Source organism: Drosophila arizonae, chromosome X, assembly GCF_054131065.1.
Source record: "Drosophila arizonae isolate 15081-1271.41 chromosome X, UAZ_ARI_1.0, whole genome shotgun sequence".
NCBI lineage: Eukaryota > Metazoa > Arthropoda > Insecta > Diptera > Drosophilidae > Drosophila > Drosophila arizonae.
The window spans coordinates 5,244,901-5,261,868 of NC_142927.1; the positions used below are offsets into that span (position 1 = coordinate 5,244,901).

General features: G+C 39.4%; 5 protein-coding genes across 28 annotated transcripts; 3 read left to right on the forward strand and 2 right to left on the reverse strand.

Annotated features, from left to right (window-relative positions):
• Nucleotides 1–142: 142 nt before the first annotated feature.
• Nucleotides 143–8,424, forward strand: LOC108618838 (cytoplasmic dynein 1 intermediate chain). 21 transcript variants are annotated; one of them, XM_089475349.1, is made up of 10 exons: nt 143–296; nt 711–1,000; nt 1,074–1,220; nt 1,376–1,503; nt 2,011–2,073; nt 2,454–2,474; nt 4,222–4,269; nt 6,076–6,252; nt 6,426–7,348; nt 7,433–8,424. In XM_089475349.1, the coding sequence occupies exons 2-10, from the start codon at nt 846–848 to the stop codon at nt 7,784–7,786; spliced, it is 2,016 nt and encodes a 671-aa protein (XP_089331475.1). In that variant the 5' UTR covers nt 143–296; nt 711–845; the 3' UTR covers nt 7,787–8,424. The 21 variants fall into 21 exon arrangements, with proteins under 21 accessions (XP_089331475.1, XP_017870505.1, XP_017870506.1 ...); XM_018015016.2 differs by having other exon boundaries at nt 6,097–6,252; XM_018015017.2 differs by having other exon boundaries at nt 6,100–6,252.
• A 137-nt stretch (nt 8,425–8,561) lies between these two features.
• On the forward strand, nt 8,562–11,864 carry AnxB10 (Annexin B10). Its single transcript, XM_018015038.2, has 5 exons — nt 8,562–8,922; nt 9,231–9,304; nt 9,410–10,121; nt 10,219–10,400; nt 11,465–11,864. The coding sequence occupies exons 2-5, from the start codon at nt 9,293–9,295 to the stop codon at nt 11,519–11,521; spliced, it is 963 nt and encodes a 320-aa protein (XP_017870527.1). The 5' UTR covers nt 8,562–8,922; nt 9,231–9,292; the 3' UTR covers nt 11,522–11,864.
• LOC108618852 (TIP41-like protein) lies at nt 11,281–13,328 on the reverse strand. Of its 3 annotated transcripts, XM_089475366.1 has the most exons (6): nt 13,157–13,328; nt 12,750–13,087; nt 12,459–12,678; nt 12,024–12,182; nt 11,851–11,939; nt 11,281–11,527 (listed from the first exon to the last, which is right to left on the reverse strand). In XM_089475366.1, coding segments are annotated over exons 1-6 (819 nt in total). In that variant the 5' UTR covers nt 13,169–13,328; the 3' UTR covers nt 11,281–11,526. The 3 variants fall into 3 exon arrangements, with proteins under 3 accessions (XP_089331492.1, XP_017870534.1, XP_017870533.2); XM_018015045.2 differs by lacking the exon at nt 11,281–11,527 and having other exon boundaries at nt 11,723–11,939; XM_018015044.2 differs by lacking the exons at nt 11,281–11,527; nt 13,157–13,328 and having other exon boundaries at nt 11,723–11,939; nt 12,750–13,108.
• A 186-nt stretch (nt 13,329–13,514) lies between these two features.
• Nucleotides 13,515–15,566, forward strand: LOC108618843 (xaa-Pro aminopeptidase 3). Its single transcript, XM_018015033.2, has 3 exons — nt 13,515–14,005; nt 14,064–14,874; nt 14,937–15,566. The coding sequence occupies exons 1-3, from the start codon at nt 13,673–13,675 to the stop codon at nt 15,347–15,349; spliced, it is 1,557 nt and encodes a 518-aa protein (XP_017870522.1). The 5' UTR covers nt 13,515–13,672; the 3' UTR covers nt 15,350–15,566.
• Nucleotides 15,423–16,948, reverse strand: LOC108618847 (delta(3,5)-Delta(2,4)-dienoyl-CoA isomerase, mitochondrial). Of its 2 annotated transcripts, none has more exons than XM_018015039.2 (4): nt 16,770–16,948; nt 16,471–16,627; nt 15,760–16,384; nt 15,423–15,689 (listed from the first exon to the last, which is right to left on the reverse strand). In XM_018015039.2, exons 1-4 carry the CDS (start codon nt 16,819–16,821, stop codon nt 15,591–15,593), a joined length of 933 nt encoding a protein of 310 aa, XP_017870528.1. In that variant the 5' UTR covers nt 16,822–16,948; the 3' UTR covers nt 15,423–15,590. The 2 variants fall into 2 exon arrangements, with proteins under 2 accessions (XP_017870528.1, XP_089331490.1); XM_089475364.1 differs by having other exon boundaries at nt 16,471–16,696; nt 16,770–16,924.
• Nucleotides 16,949–16,968: the final 20 nt, after the last annotated feature.

A 16,968-nucleotide genomic window follows, 5' to 3' on the forward strand; every position in this document is an offset into this window, starting at 1 on the left:
TTAAATTTAAGTAACTTACGTAAATATTTTAACGCCTTGATTTGCATAATTTAAAAGCTAAACATGCAATTATTGCACACATCAAAGCATTGAGAAAAGTGCTGCCACACTATTCAGCCAAATAACACGCAGTGCAGTATTTTTTGTGCATCGACTATTTGGTAATTTTTCATTGTCCATTGCGGTCACACTAGATCTATTCGCAAAACATTGCAGTCGCATTTTCAATTGGAATAAAATGTTATTTTAATTACAATTGGAATATATACTAATTAGTTTGCAAACAACATTTCAAGGTGCGTTATTAAATATGTGTTTTGAGTTCAAGTACTGTGTGCTGTGATGTATTATTTTATGCGATGGCTGTGAAAAAGAAAAATGGGCACACCAGCGAAAAAGTGGAAAACGACGTCACAACGGCGACAGCGCTGTCGCTGCCTCAGCAAATGCTGCTGCTCATCTTTGAGTATTGATTTTTTTTATGTGTGAGTGGGTGCTTGTGTGTGTGTGTGTGTCTGCTGGAAGTTGTATTGGCTGCAATACTATTTGCACACATACACGCAGGCAGAGTTAACTTTTGGCCAGTTAATGTTGTTGTTCTTGTGTGGTTAGTGGTGACATCATCAAAACCAGCTGCGCTTACCAATAATGCTTACAACTGATTCATAGTTTGACTTTTTCTATGAATTTTTGTTTCTTTTGTGGTGCAGCTTTCGAACTGCACTTGCTGTAGTTGTAGTTGTTGTTGTTGTAGCACCGGATTCGCCTGAAAAACTCGCCCACCCCCAACTCCTAATCGAAGAGCAGCAGCTGTGCACAGTGTCGAGCGTTACCACACCTCAAAAATGGATCGAAAGGCTGAGCTGGAGCGCAAAAAGGCCAAATTGGCCGCACTGCGCGAGGAGAAGGATCGCCGGCGCCGAGAAAAGGAGATCAAAGACATGGAAGAGGCAGCCGGACGCATTGGCACCGGCACCGGCATCGACAAGGACCAACGCAAGTCAGTTAACCCATATACATATGAATATAGTATTCAAAAATACATAAATTATAATTATACAATTTGCTTGCAGAGATCTAGATGAGATGCTTTCGTCGCTAGGCGTTGCGCCCGTTTCGGAGGTGTTGTCCTCGCTGTCTTCAGCCAATTCGCTAACCTCGGATAATTCCAACACACAAACGCCCGATGTTAGCTTGCAAGCCAATGTGAATGGACAAGGGTATATATAACATGCATATATTTGTTATATAGCGGCAATTGCAGTGAGCAACGTCTGTATAGGATTAGAATTTTCTCTTAGCTACAGTTGCTTATATATTGCATTATATATAAAATTCTTTAATATAATCTAATGCTTATTCTGTTCTATTTTAGCGCCGGCAAGAAGCAACCTTTGAATCTGAGCGTATACAATGTGCAGGCCACAAACATTCCACCAAAGGAGACGCTCGTCTATACGAAACAAACACAGACCACAAGCACCGGCGGACATGAACGTGATGGTATGATATATATACTCTATATACACTATATATGTTTACCAATTATTAACCATGCTAGCTAGTATTTAATACCCATAACAATGTCTTATACTATATATATAAATATATATGTATATAAAAAAAAAAAAAATTATATATATATATATATATTTGTATAGCTCCTGTGTAAACACTTTCCATAGTTTGTTTTCTACAATTTTTTTTTGTTTGTTGATTTTCTATTTGTTAGTTATGATCTATATGTTTGTCTAACTGAAAAAGTTGTCTGTATGCCTGCGCCCAAACTACAGTATGTATTCGCTATGTGCGACGCCTGAATAACCTACCTACAAATATCCTTTTCCCATTACTTGTATTGCGCTTCAAATACTCGAATCAGATAGCTGTTCTAAATATATATATATACATATAGTAGATATATTTACACACATATATATATATGTATATTTAAGATATAGAGAGCAAGCAAGCATTTAACATTTAAGTGAAATTCAATAACAAATACAGTTCTTTCTTGCCACTCATCGCCTCTGTCAGGATATATGGAGGATTGGTGGCGTCCACGTAAAGGTATTAAACATAGTCTTAAGCAGCCAAAACAATTTAGACCACAGCACACAATACATAATGGTAAACTCCTTTCTGCCTATAACAGATATGCTAGTTATGTACACGTACAACATATATAGATATATATACACTATACACTCGCTCTGTCTCTCTCTCTTTTATACACATTACTCTTCATATACATTTTTAGAGTTTTTTTTTTTTTTGCATACGCTAAATATTTTTTGTTTTTGTATTTGTATTTTAGGCAATTTGTTTTGAGCGCAATTTAATATTAATAATTTGTCTATTTACATTTTTCTTCCAACTTTTTTATCTGTTCCTTGGTACGCACGCAAAAACTAAAATAAAAAAATAAATTAAAAAAAAAAAAACTGCAGCTCATGCAACGGATTATTATGGTGAGTAGTTGTTGACTTTTCTCTATGTAAACTATCCAAAAATATTATAAAACGAAGAAATGAAACATTCCTATCTATATAGCATACCAACGATTTTTCTCTCTCTGTATATCTCTCTCTTGCTCGCTCGCTCTATGTAGCTTACTCGCTCTGTTTCGATACATATGTATATCTATCTCTCTCTTAGCTCTCGTTAGTTTTTTTTTTTTTTTGTGTGTGTGTTTATGTAGTAGATCTATCCATAGTGCCTGTTAAACATATACTAAACAGAATTTAATATATATTTAATTATTTATTTAAAATTTGCTTCTGCTATTCCCCCTCAACTATATCCATTTAATTATGTTTAAAAAATTTGCATTTTATTGCGATTTATATTCTATATATCTAACTACTTTAGTAGCGAACATAAAATCTATAAAGTTTCAGTTTGTATCAGCATTATATATAGATATATATTCCATATATATATCGATCTTAACGAATCAAATTGTTCAACTCCACCCAATTTATAAGTTTTTTTTTTCGTTCTTAATTTGTTTAAGTAGCTGAATTTTCTTAAGTTTTCGTTTTAATTAATATTATTACTATGATTGTGTATTTATTTTATACATAAACAAACATGTTTTTTTTTTTTTTTAAGTAGGAAGCGAAGAAGAATATTTAGCCTTGGAACTTTCCGTTATTATTTTGCATATGAAAGTGCGTAGTATGTTTCAACTGCTATGCAGTGAATGACTCTAGCTATTATACACTTGAATATTTCAACTGTTGTACAGTATGTTTTAACTGATATGCAGTTAAAGACTCTCACTGTTATACAGTGTTTTTCAACTGTCATACAGTGGAACATACAGCGTAAAGTATGTCATACAATCTAAGAGCTAAGATTGTCAATATATAACACTTTAACTGGCATATAGTATAATAATTAAACTATTATACAATATGACATAAAAGTGTTATACTATTATACCAAGTATAACTTTAAACCGTTATACAGTCTACAAGTTTCACTACTTTACGCGGGTCTTGAAATTTTTGTTAGAGGAGATCTGCCTGATTATAAATTTATATATGTCTAGTCAACAAATTTTTCAGCCCAAGTATCGAGTATATCTATGTATACATATATACATCTATTCACATAAACAAGAATATAATTTATTAACTAAGCTTAAGTCTACACACCATATGTAAGCCACACCCACACCCACATACACATACACACACAACGAACACGACTGCATGTAAAAAAGCACAGAAAAAATATCATGTACTATATAATAATATACTTTATATATACATACAAATATATGATTAATATATATAGTATATTTGAATTTTAGTAATTATAACAGTTGTCAAACTTAACATTGTATAATAATTTATAAATGTCGCCGCTCTCGGTCGACTTGTGTGCTAATTTTATTTAAATTTTTAATGTCTTTTTTTTTTTTTTTTTGATATTGAACTCGTATCATGATTTATGTTTTATCTATATGCCACAGATATATATCATATAACACATCTCGAAACATATATATGCCATGTAATCGGTTGCTTTTATCGTTTTGTTCATCATTCAATGCCTTTTGTTCAAAATTACAATTTAAAGGGCGGTTTGGCTCCAGATTTGAGCCTCGAAAATAAGTTGAGATAAACAAAAACAACAACAAATGAACTAAAATGAACAACTTAAATGTGTATATGTACAATATATTTTGTTTCTTTATATTTCTTCAAGATGAATACAATCTTAATCCGGGTTTAGAGTGGGAGGATGAATTCACAGGTAGGTACATCCCAAACAAAAGACAAGAAAAAGAGAAACAGTGACGGGAATCGTGACATGAAGCAAAATAGGAACGCAAACAAATTCTAACTAAATCCAAGAGCAAAACCAAAAACAAATAAAAGTAAACTTCGCGCTGGCTGACACACACACACACAGAAATACATACATACACACACAGAGCTATATACACTATCCCCCTCTCTACGCTCGCGTTTTCTCTCTATGCCTCTCTTACTCTCGCTCTATCTGCTAATAAAGCTCCTGCCTGCATGCATGATCTTCCATTTTGTATGTGCCAAAATTCAAATTCAATTTTAACCTCAATTCATTTTCATCCATCTATGCTAATTGCGTGCGACTAACCCTTTGTTAATCAACAACAACAAAAATTTTGCTAACAAAAAGACTTAAAAAATACCTTGAAAGAGAAAAATACTCTTGTTTTTCTGTGGGGAACTGTCTAGCGCTTTCTTTTGTCCCTGTCATTCGATCCTGTCGATACACACACACACACACATACATAAACACACAGACCTCTCGTTCTCTCGCCCTCTCTCTCGATCTGTTTGTCTCGTTCACTCACTTTACAAAGCACAGCAAGCGAAGCGCGTTATAGGCGTCTCTCTTAAATGTACCGTTAAGTGTGTTGTAGCCAATAACACACAGCACACACAACCAAAAGCGACCTCTATCGGCTGTTTATGTTAAATGTTAAATGAATGCAATGAAAATGAAATAGAAAAGAAATATTTATATATATGTAATATATAATTAGCATAAATAAATAATTTTAAGTGCAAAAAATTTATAAACTGGGTGGAGAAGCAAAAAACAAAATAAGTAAATACAATTGATTAAATATTTAATGATACGAATTAGTGAAGCAGGCAAAAGTGTCCATAGAGTGTTAAACCAAATACGTAATACATAATAATGATACCTCAAATATGCCTCCTTTATCTCTCTATCTCTCTCTCTCTGTCTCTATCTATATTTCTCTTATGCTGCCACACTACATAAATATATATAAACATATATATAGTTATATATATATATTTATACATACACACATACATACATATATATTAACGGCGTATCAGTTTAACGGAAATTGTACATTTTTTCAATTATTCATATATTTTTATTTATTTTTTATTAATTGGCTTTGTGTATTAAGTTGTACGGTGTCCAGCGTATAGCACAACTAACAGCATCTATACACAACATACACACACATATGTACGCACTCACGCACATCTCTTGTACAATTTTGTACTTGTGTAAAAAAAAAAACTGTTTTACTCCTTCATTAACACAAGTAAAAGCGAGAGCGCCTGCGTGTGTGCGTGTTGTCTGTTTATCTTTCTCTCTCTCGCTCCGTCATGCACTTGGGGAGCTCCCTACGTCCTCCTCGCTCTTGCCCACTCACACACACAGCTGTGTGGAGGCGATCAGCACATGCAGAAGAATTCCAATTGTGCGCTCTCTTAAACGTTTCTCCCTTCGCTCTACTCCCAATTTCACAATCTCACAACACACACACACACACTAACACACAGAAGCCCTGTAATAAAGCCAAAACAAATATATTCAAATGAAGTTGAAGAGAAACAACAAATTTTGCAAGCAAGACAGAGACAACAATGCAAATTAATGTAAAAAAAATGAAAAGATCTGAAAAGCAGCTGAATAACACCAAAAACGAGATCAAGAAAACGAAACAATCCAAAATACAAGTAGAATTGTTCCTGTTCTGTCGATTGTCATGTTCCTTTAGCTGTGTTAGTTTTATACATTAAACAGTGCTTGCATTTGATGCCCAAGGAGATGACGAAGAGAGCTCGCTGCCACATCTGGATCATGGCTTTAGTTCCAAGCTGCCACCTGGCTACCTCACTCACGGTCTGCCCACGGTGAAGGATGTGGCTCCAGCCATAACACCCCTCGAACAGAAGAAGGAACAGGAAGAGAAGAAGGAGGGTGAGTAACAACAACAACGAGTGGATCAACAATTGGAGATGTGCGTCAGACTTTATAAGTATCGTCAACTGAAGGAAGTCTTCTTTGGCGCGGTCATCTCCAAATTGAAAGCTTGTCTTGTTGCCGATGGCAGCAGTTGTTATTTTTTGAAAATTCATATCGATTATTTGCAGTCAAGGAACTATCGGAGGAGCAAAAGCAAATGATCATCTTATCGGAGGATTTTCAAAGGTTCGTATTGCGTGCAGGTCGTATCATAGAGCGTGCTCTCTCGGAGAATGTGGACATATACACCGATTATATTGGCTGCGGCGACAATGAGGAGGCCAACGATGAACGGTCGCATGCTCGTCTCTCGCTGAATCGTGTCTTTTACGATGAGCGCTGGTCCAAGAATCGCTGCATCACCAGCATGGATTGGTCCACCCACTTTCCGGAACTGGTTGTTGCCTCCTATCACAACAACGAGGAGAGTCCCAACGAGCCGGACGGTGTCGTTATGGTCTGGAACACAAAGTTCAAGAAGCAAACGCCCGAAGATGTTTTCCATTGTCAGAGCGCCGTGATGTCCACCTGCTTTGCCAAATTCAATCCCAATCTAATTCTCGGCGGCACATATTCCGGTCAGATTGTGCTCTGGGATAATCGTGTGCAGAAACGTACGCCCATACAGCGTACACCCTTGAGTGCAGCTGCCCACACACATCCTGTTTACTGTCTGCAAATGGTTGGCACACAAAATGCTCACAATGTCATCTCCATATCATCGGATGGCAAATTGTGTTCGTGGTCCTTGGATATGTTATCGCAGCCGCAGGATACGCTGGAGCTGCAGCAGCGCCAGTCAAAGGCGATCGCAATCACATGCATGGCCTTCCCGGCCAACGAGATCAACAGCCTGGTCATGGGCAGTGAGGATGGCTATGTCTATTCGGCATCTAGGCACGGATTGCGCTCGGGCGTCAATGAGGTGTTTGAAAGACATTTGGGTCCCATAACGGGCATCTCCACACATTATAATCAATCATCGCCCGATTTTGGGCATCTGTTTTTGACCTCATCAATCGATTGGACGATCAAGCTGTGGTCGCTGAAGGTAAATAGAGAAAGGCAGGAAGAAAGGCAGAGAGAGAGAGAAGGAGAGCGTTGTCTTCAAGCACTCATCTCATATATTTTGCAGGACACAAAACCTTTGTATTCATTTGAGGATAATTCGGATTATGTGATGGATGTCGCCTGGTCGCCCGTTCATCCCGCTTTATTTGCTGCTGTCGATGGTAGCGGTCGCCTTGATTTATGGAATCTCAATCAGGATACCGAAGTACCAACAGCATCAATCGTCGTCGATGGTGCGCCAGCGCTCAATCGCGTCTCCTGGACGCCATCGGGCCTCCACGTCACCATCGGGGACGAGGCTGGCAAGCTCTATGTCTACGATGTGGCTGAGCACTTGGCGTTGCCATCGCGCGATGAATGGTCGCGATTCAATGCGACACTCAATGAGCTCAAAATGAATCAGAACGATGAGGTCTAAGCACCAACAGCAACAACAACTAACCCAGGCATTAGTTTATAATAATGATCAACAACAACACACACACACACACAAAAAAAAAAACGTTTCGTTTATATACAAACAAAAAATCGTTATTATGCATCGCCCAAGAATGTTGGGGAAATATCTTATTAATATGCTTTATCATAATGCAATTTATCCTCCTTACCCCTTAAATATGAAATATTTATTCATACGCTTGAGTGAATCGGAACTCAAGTAAAATATCAAGTTTTATACCGATTTCCACCCATATTCCACAATTGCGAGCTTTAAACCTAATCCTTGTTTAAACTCGCCTACAAGTGCAAAATTCATCAAATGAATTTACACTTGACTACAAAATATTCAAATCATATTGCGATTGCATTACATAATTGAAACGATTTTGAGTTTATAATACTACGACGAAACGTTTTGTTCTGATTTTGGTATTCATTGTACTTTTTTTTGTAATTTATTTGATATACATATTAATAATATGTTTAGAACTGATTTCAATTCGTTTGCTATTCCAACTTTTCTCCCCACGAGCTGTGTAAAAAAAAAGATGAAAACTATATGAAGAAGAAAAAAAAAAAAAAAAAGAAAGTAAATTATTAAAATGGCAAACCAAACTTATGTATGCTTTTCTTTACATAATATACATAAAAAAAAAATTAAGTATATTTATATATACATATATTATATATGAAACAAATAAGTTGGGAATTAGACAAACGAGGAAAATTGTATTTGAATTGTATAATAAACAAAAAAGGAAAAAAAATTAAGAGAAAAGCTAAACTAAACGAGATTAAATAAAGATAAAATGAATATACATACATACAGTAAAAATACTATCTATTCATGCACACATATGTACATACAATATCTTAATCATCTGCATGAATCATGCGAATGGAATGCGTGTTATATAAGCCAGCCAAATGCATTGCCATTTGTATGTCGAAGCCGTAGTTGAAGCGAAATTAAAAGCTTTTCTATCTTATAAAAAGCATACAAAAAAAAGCTTCGCGCCACGAACGGGCAGACAATTTCGCTTTTGTGTTTGCGTGTCAGTAGCAAACGGTGAAACCAAGCGAGTGGTGCAAGACAGCGGCAGCAGAGCAAAAGTAAAGAATAATACAAAAAATACAAAAACAAATGCAATATCCTAACAAAATAGTGCAAAGCAGCAACAACAATTGCGTCCAAGACTTAACGAGCCTACGTCATACTTGCATTTGAATAGCAACAAAAAAAACTGCTAAGACTTAACGAAAACCAACAACAACAGCCGTTAAAACTTAACGAAAAGCAACAACAGCCGCTAAGACTCAACGAGCTTGCGTCCAATTTGCAATAATAGCAAATGGGCTGCAAAGCATTTTAATTGCATCAATTAATAAACTTGAAATTTATCGAAACATTTTATTTGCAGTCACAGCAAACACTTAACGGCCTGCAAGCACAACAAAAAAGAAAAAGAAAATAAAATAGCAAATGGATTACAAGGTGAGTGTAAATATGGTATGCACTTGAATCGATTCTCATAGTTTTTCTTCCTTTTTGTTTTTTGGGTGGGTCTAAAAACAAACTGCTGACTCATCCATCATGTAGGCGGAGCCCTGTGTTACGGCGCACAGCCCGTTCGATGCGGCGAGTGACAGCCAGGAGCTGCGCAGCGCTATGCGTGGCCTGGGCACAGACGAGCAGCAAATCATCGACATCCTGACCACACGCAACAACGCACAGCGCCAGCTGATTAGCGCCACCTATGCGGCGGAATTTGAAAGAGATCTGGTCGACGATCTGAAGAGCGAGCTGGGCGGCAAATTTGAAAATGTGATTGTGGCACTGATGATGCCGCCGGTGGAGTATCTATGCCAGCAGCTGCACTCGGCAATGGCCGGCATTGGCACCGAGGAGGCAACCCTTGTCGAGATTCTGTGCACCAAAACGAACGAGGAAATGCAAGAGATTGTTACCACCTATGAGGAGAAATGGGGTCGACCCTTGGCCGAGCAAATGTGCAGCGAGACATCAGGATTCTTTCGACGATTGCTCACACTGATTGTGACCGGTGTGCGTGACCCGGTGAATACGCCGGTGAACGCTGAGCTGGCCAAGGATCAGGCCTCACAGCTATATGCTGCCGGCGAGGCCAAATTGGGCACAGACGAGGAGGTCTTCAATCGCATCATGTCCCATGCTAGCTTCCCCCAGCTGCGTCTGGTCTTCGAGGAATACAAGGAGCTAACCGGCCAGACCATCGAGCAGGCCATCAAGCATGAGATGGCCGATGAGTTGCATGAGGCTATGATGGCCATAGGTTGGTGTAACTCTCCCTCGCTCTCTGTCTCCATGTCTCCCTCTCTCTTTCTGTAAATTTCGGCTATTGATTTAACGCTCTCTTCATCATCTTGCAGTGGAGTGCGTCCAATCCCCGGCAGCTTTCTTTGCCAATCGCTTGTACAAGGCCATGGATGGAGCTGGCACCGATGATGACACTCTAATACGCATCATTGTCAGTCGATCTGAGATCGATCTAGGCACCATCAAGAAGGAGTTCGAACGCATCTACAATCGCACGCTATACAGCGCCATTGAGGTAGGTTTATTCACATAAATATACTATATATCTATATATATATATACATGTATATATATATATCTAAATTCTAGTTATTAATGTATTGCATTTTTCACTTTTGCTTTTCGTATTCCCGTCTTGCACATTTCCTAATTGTTCATGTTGTTGTTCCTTTTGTACTTGTCCTTGGTGCTAGGATGTAAGTATTGGTTGCCTGGTAGAGCTCTACCTATATGTATATGATACATTTGAAGCTGGTCTGCCAAAATTTCTAAAGCAAAAACTATCGAATTCGGCAACTTTTCAGACCAACCTCGCATCTGCATATACTATAATGTATCTCAGTTAAATCTGCTTGGTTGTTGGTATTACCAATTAGCGAACTATTTATATGGGCAATTCCAGCTAAAGAAAATATGAATTTTTAACTTTTTTTTTTATTTTCAAAATTATTTTCTATTGCTTTATGTTTTGGTTAAGAGTTATGTATGTAGTTCCATTGATATATGGGCAATTGGTTTGATAGCTATTAACTTCTTGATATGCTTTTCGGGTACAAGGATTAGTTGGCCTAATTCATGGATTTTATGTAGTGTTAAGAACTGATTTCTCAGAGCTAATCAGAAATAAGTTCTTTCAGTTTGCTCGAGAGATTATGCCTATAAATAAGAACTACAGCTGGACTTATGCTATTAGGAAATAATAGGATAAGATATTGTACTATCATACTATAATATCATCAGTAATCAAGAAAGTTGTTTTAGATATTAGCTCTATTTGTATATACATATAGGGCAATTCCATAGACTACACCAAAGACTTGCAACTTTTATTTCATAGACTGGTAGTTCATACAGATCAAGTATATATGTATATGCCTATATATAATGTAAGCCTCTTTTTATCATATATTAAAATCAATTATTTTTATTTTAATTAAAATCAAAGCAATTTTTGCAATCCAAACAATTTCAACTTAAACTTAAATAAAATTTCGGCTGGATATGCCCATATATATATATATATATAGTTCGATTCATACAGTTCATAACTTTAACTAATTTCTAAATATCTTTTTGCAGTCGGAAACATCGGGCGATTATAAGCGCGCCTTAACTGCATTGCTGGGCGGCGCTTAACTTGGCCTGAAACGTAAAACACAAATGAAATTAAATTAAAATTATAAATATATATATGTGTATGTGTACGTATGCTATATGCGCTTAAATCAATTACTAGTTATAGACGCGCTCTTAATGTCGCACAATAAATAAATGTATATATGTATATATATAATATATATACATATATATTCATTTAGTTAACAAAATTAGTTGAACTTAAATATTTTAAACCTTGGAATTTTGTGGCGGCAAGGAACCTATTGATTAATTCATTTTAAAAGTTTCCCGCGCATCGTTCAAAAAAAGTAATAAAAAAAATCGGAAAAATAAAGAGATTACTAAACTATTTAAAATATAATTTGTGCAGCTCCTTGGTCTTGACGGGCAGAAAGTTTTGCATTTCATCAGGATTCGTCCATAAACTAATGGACGACTGTGGAAAGAGGGAAAGAAAGTGTATTAGCTAATTGGCTATTACTTTACAGGTGTGTGTGTGTGTGTGTGTGTGTGTGTTTACCTGTAGCTCGGAACAGGGTGCCTCACGATGTATATACTCCTTGAGTATATAATTATTCTCGATCTCATAGTGGAAGCGCGTATCATGCATTCGTATGAGCACATCGTCGATTCGCAGAAAGTGACGCAACAGCACAAAGAAACCGGAGGGCATCACACGCTGATAAATGAGAAAGCGATAAAGATATAAGAGATCTACAAATAAGCTAAAAGGCAAGATGGGACTGCCAGCCATATAGATGGAACTGTGGCGACTAATGAGATAAACATGTAGGCATATGAAGCTAAGGTCGAATTTGGTATTATAGCTGGGCATAATTTTATATAGGATATAGTTACAATCAGGCTCAGGCTAAAGCCTTAATATACACTATATATGACAATGCTTGGGTACTCTCTGGGCACAGAGTATATATGTATACATTCGGCAACTCACAATGCGCACACTCATCGCGGAGATGCCGTGATCGTGCAGCTCATCCTCGTATAGTGTGAGATCGTGATAGAAGAGAATATTCTCACGCTGCATCAGTTTCATTTTGTTGAGCGTTTGTTCTGTGACCTCCGAACGAAAGTGTTCATTCAATGTGCCCTGATATGTGGATGTGAATGTCCAGTCGAAGGGTTTGTATTTATGTTCCATGTTCTGTTCGGCGCTGCAAGAGCGAAGGTCGTTTAAATGAGAGTGTTTGAGAGCAAAGGAAATACAATTTCCACTGGCTGTTACCGTGTTTCTCGCCATTCCTGAGCGCAGGCCACCTCGACGGCTGCCTCTTTGCCATTAGCGACCAGAGCGAGTGCGTCTATGGGCTTGAACTCCATCAGGGCGCCATCTTTGTGCTGGAGGACGAGCTTGTTTTTGTGGAACACCATGTCTGGTAGGTGAGGCAGCTCCAGCGTATGCTGATAGTGGCAGAGCTCACAGCGATTGACATCATCCTTGTCGCAGCACTTGTCGCTGCCCAAGTGGCACATACTCTTTAAAATGTGTGACTTCTCGTAGCTAATGGTCCAATCATTAAATCTTATCGTCTCGCAGTCCACCGGCAAACGCAGCACAGCGCACTGCATAACAAACATATACATACACACATGAGTCTCTGCATATATGTGGGACACCTAAGACTTGCTTACTTCATTCGTCATGTTGCTTAAGTTAGTTTCCGTAAGATGTGTTAAATAAATAATACTTTCTCATACAATTAAACGCGAAAATTATGCGGCAGTGTAGCTGTAGAAACATATATCGATATATATATTTTTTTTTAAATCCTTGCAAAATTTGTCATCGATGTATAATATAGAAATTATGCAACAAGGATGTTTAGCCAAAAGTATATTTTAATTATTATATCGAAATCCCACTTTGCTTGAGGATACATAATTTCTTAATAATTGTCCCTCAGTATACAGCAAATAAATTATCTTAAATTTAGTACTCTCATATATCGCGTTACTTATCGATTAATCGTTCGTTTGACATCTCCGAACCGAAGCGGTAAATGTTTTTGTTTTTGTCAGATATTCTCTTTCTAGGTTGTCGTAGATTTACAAATTTTGTGCATATTTTTTATTTAAAATTATAAAAAAAAAGAATAGCCTATCTCACGCATATACAACTCGATTCGCTTAATTTGCCTTATTAACGCTATGATCGCATTAAAGCGCCTGTCACGTTTTTGCCTGCTACGCGCACTTGGCAACCAACCAAAATTTTCCACATATTCGACCACTCGAATGTGCAAGGCTCAAATTACTGCCGAGGAAGTACGTAGCCTGGCTGATGCACTCAAAAATGGCCTGCGTGCCTTGGGCCAGCCAACAAATGCAACGCATCCGCATCTGATCAAGCCACACGAATTGGTGCCCGGCGTGGAGCAGGCGGAATTTCAAACGAGACGCATAAGGCTAATGGAAGGCATTCAAACGTATGCGGAAGGCTTTGGGAACGAGTTCAATGGACGCGCCTCCAGAGCGCACATGGTAAGGTTGGGCATCTATCCAAACACTCTTATATTTACGTCATATATCCATCCATCAGCTGGTCATTGGAGCCGCTTGCAAAAAGTATATGAGCGGCAAGATACCCTATGTGTTTCGTCAAAATTCGGACTTTTATTATCTAACCGGCTGTTTAGAGCCGGACTCGGTGCTTCTACTGACTATTGACGAATCAGGTACTGTGCAATCAATATTGTTTATGCGTCCCAAGGATCCCCATGCCGAGCTGTGGGATGGCCCGCGCACTGGTCCCGACTATGCGGTGCAACTGTTTGGTGTACAGGAGGCATTGCCCATTGAAAAATTCCATCAAACATTGATTGCCCGTTACAGTCAACTGAAGCCGCATTTGTGGTTCGATCTGAGCCAATCGGAGCAGTCAAATGTCACGGATGCGATGCTTCAAGTGTGCAATAACGAACGCACCCAACTGCTGCCCGTTTGCACTTTTGTGGAGAATATGCGACTAATCAAATCACCTGCCGAAATGGAGCTGATGCGTAGCACCTGTTCAATAGCATCAAGTGCGTTTAATGAGGTCATGGCTGAGACGCGTCCCGGCCAATCGGAGCATCAGCTATATGCTGCTGTTGACTTTAAATGCCGCATGCGCAGCGCCAGCTACTTGGCCTATCCACCAGTTGTGGCAGCTGGCCGAAATGCCACCGTCATACACTATGTGAACAACACCCAGATTCTGCAGCCGCAGGAGCTGCTGCTGATGGATGCGGGCTGTGAATATGGTGGCTATACCAGCGATATAACACGCACCTGGCCGGTCAGCGGGCAATTCACGGAGCCGCAGCGAACGCTCTACGACATGATGGAGCAGCTGCAAAAGGAGATTATCGGTATCTAGACATATCTACAGACTTTAGGAGTTGTTTTAATATATTTCGTTTCGCACTTGCAGAGCTGATCATGCAGCCAGGCGGCGAGACTTTGGACCAACTATTCGAGACGGCGTGCTATAAGTTGGGCAAATATCTGCAGGAAATCGGCTTGGTTCCCAAGAATCTGACGGACCACAAGGAGCTGGCGACGCAGGGCTATAAGTTCTGTCCGCATCATGTATCCCATTATCTAGGCATGGATGTCCATGATACGCCCCATGTGCCGCGCAATACACGCATCCAGCCGGGCATGGTGTTCACGGTTGAGCCGGGCATCTACATTGACGAGAAGCGCACAGATGTGCCAGCCGAATTCCGTGGCATTGGCATTCGGATCGAGGATGATGTCTTGATCAATGATAAGGGCCAGGTGGAGGTGTTGACCGCCAGCTGTGTCAAGGAGCGACGTGCATTGGAGGATCTGTTCAAATAATTTTCTTATCCAAAATAGACTGCCACAAAATTCCTAGTCATAATTTAGTTGTTATAGAATCCATATGTATATATATGCAGGTGCAGATCAATGTGTATATATATTTAAAGATATTTACTTAAGTTGTAAACAGATATTGCGTATACGCCAAGTGTTCAATGTACAAAGAGTATATAAAGTAATACAAAGAATACATATATATATTATTGTTCAAGTATATCAAGTATTAACTATTCGATCCTTAGAGCTTGGCAAACACGGGTTTCTCATCCTTGGTCAGCTGGGCGGCCACCGACTGGGCAAAGTCCTCTGACTGAAGATTCAGTTTGTTGATAATGCGCTGAAAGCAGGAAACAGCGTTTATACCATATACATAGGATATACATTCGAATTTCAGTGGGCTATCTTACAATGTGATCGAGTCCCTCTTGATTGGTATGCTCCAGGGAATAAACCATGCTTTCCTTGGTCGTCTGCACGGCTATGGGACTCTTGCTGGCAATCTCCTCGGCCAGCGCTATGGCGCCCGCCAGCAGCGACTCCTTGTCCGGATACACACGACTGACCAAGCCGCAACGCTCCGCCTCGGCGGACTCGAATCGGCGACCCGTGAAGCAGAGCTCGCGTGCCAATGATTGGCTGCCAATTGCCTTGGGCAGCCGTTGCAGTGAACCAACATCGGCGGCCATGCCAATGTCCACCTCTTTCACCTGGAAAAATGCATCCTGTGTGCTGTAACGTATGTCCGCGGCGGTAATCAAATCGACGCCAGCACCGATGCATGCCTGATGCACGGCCATAATAACTGGCTTGGGGCACAGCTCCACGGCGGTAATCGAGTCCTGATATATCTTTATGGTGCGCTCTAAAACAACGCCCTTGCGAGCCACATCATCGTAGTCAGCCAGCTGCTGACCCAAGGCCATCATGGAAGACAGATCAATGCCGGCACAGAAATGTTTGCCGGCAGCAGAGAGTACAATGGCACGACAATCCGGATTGACGGCCAGCGTTTCAAAGCAGGCTCTGATCTCGCTAGAGAGAGAGAGAGAAAGAGAGAGAGAGGGAAGGAGGGGGAAGGTTGTAGTAATACATGCAGCTGTGTGTAGGCATGTTCTTACAGCCACATATCCCTGTTGATGGCATTCAGCTTTTTGGGTCGATTCAGCTCCACATGAAAGACAAAAGGTTTCGGCGAGCTGATGGCCAATGTTTTGAACTGTGCGGCCACCTCGGTGGCAGCCTGAGCGCTGCTGTTATTCCGGTGCGGTTGCATGGCTAGCAATGGTAAAATGGTGCAAGGTTTAAACAGGCTGTTTTAACTGTTGCTGGTGCCACAGATTTGGACTTTGCACCGGACAATTGGACTCGGGTTTAATAGATTATCCAAAGCAATACATTGACAGCTGGTCACACTCACCAACTAGACGTGGTGCCAATCTTATAACGTTTGTTATTCTTGGTAGCGACATAGTTTATTATTTAAATAAATTCTAGAAAATCAGCCTTTAATATGCGTATAGCGGTTGTTGACAATTGTTGCATTTGTAATCGTACCGACAAGTGCCGTTATCCGTTATCGATAATGTATAATGTATGCGATAGTAATTGGTACACAT

Bases quoted from the DNA above. Each gene is read 5' to 3' on its own strand.
- LOC108618838 (XM_089475349.1), top strand. From the start codon at position 846: ATGGATCGAAAGGCTGAGCTGGAGCGCAAAAAGGCCAAATTGGCCGCA. The intron at 2,475-4,221 runs GTGAGTAGTTGT...TATTTCTTCAAG, and splicing joins TCATGCAACGGATTATTATG to ATGAATACAATCTTAATCCG. The intron at 7,349-7,432 runs GTAAATAGAGAA...TATATTTTGCAG, and splicing joins TCAAGCTGTGGTCGCTGAAG to GACACAAAACCTTTGTATTC.
- AnxB10 (XM_018015038.2), top strand. The intron at 10,122-10,218 runs GTTGGTGTAACT...ATCATCTTGCAG, and splicing joins TGAGGCTATGATGGCCATAG to TGGAGTGCGTCCAATCCCCG. The intron at 10,401-11,464 runs GTAGGTTTATTC...ATCTTTTTGCAG, and splicing joins CGCTATACAGCGCCATTGAG to TCGGAAACATCGGGCGATTA.
- LOC108618852 (XM_018015044.2), bottom strand. From the start codon at position 13,108: ATGTATATGTTTGTTATGCAGTGCGCTGTGCTGCGTTTGCCGGTGGAC. The intron at 12,679-12,749 runs GTAACAGCCAGT...TCGCTCTTGCAG, and splicing joins CAGGAATGGCGAGAAACACG to CGCCGAACAGAACATGGAAC. The intron at 12,183-12,458 runs GTGAGTTGCCGA...CTCATTTATCAG, and splicing joins CCGCGATGAGTGTGCGCATT to CGTGTGATGCCCTCCGGTTT.
- LOC108618843 (XM_018015033.2), top strand. From the start codon at position 13,673: ATGATCGCATTAAAGCGCCTGTCACGTTTTTGCCTGCTACGCGCACTT. The intron at 14,006-14,063 runs GTAAGGTTGGGC...TCCATCCATCAG, and splicing joins GCGCCTCCAGAGCGCACATG to CTGGTCATTGGAGCCGCTTG. The intron at 14,875-14,936 runs GTATCTAGACAT...TCGCACTTGCAG, and splicing joins GCTGCAAAAGGAGATTATCG to AGCTGATCATGCAGCCAGGC.
- LOC108618847 (XM_018015039.2), bottom strand. From the start codon at position 16,821: ATGTCGCTACCAAGAATAACAAACGTTATAAGATTGGCACCACGTCTA. The intron at 16,385-16,470 runs GTAAGAACATGC...CTCTCTCTCTAG, and splicing joins ATCAACAGGGATATGTGGCT to CGAGATCAGAGCCTGCTTTG. The intron at 15,690-15,759 runs GTAAGATAGCCC...TCCTGCTTTCAG, and splicing joins AAGAGGGACTCGATCACATT to CGCATTATCAACAAACTGAA.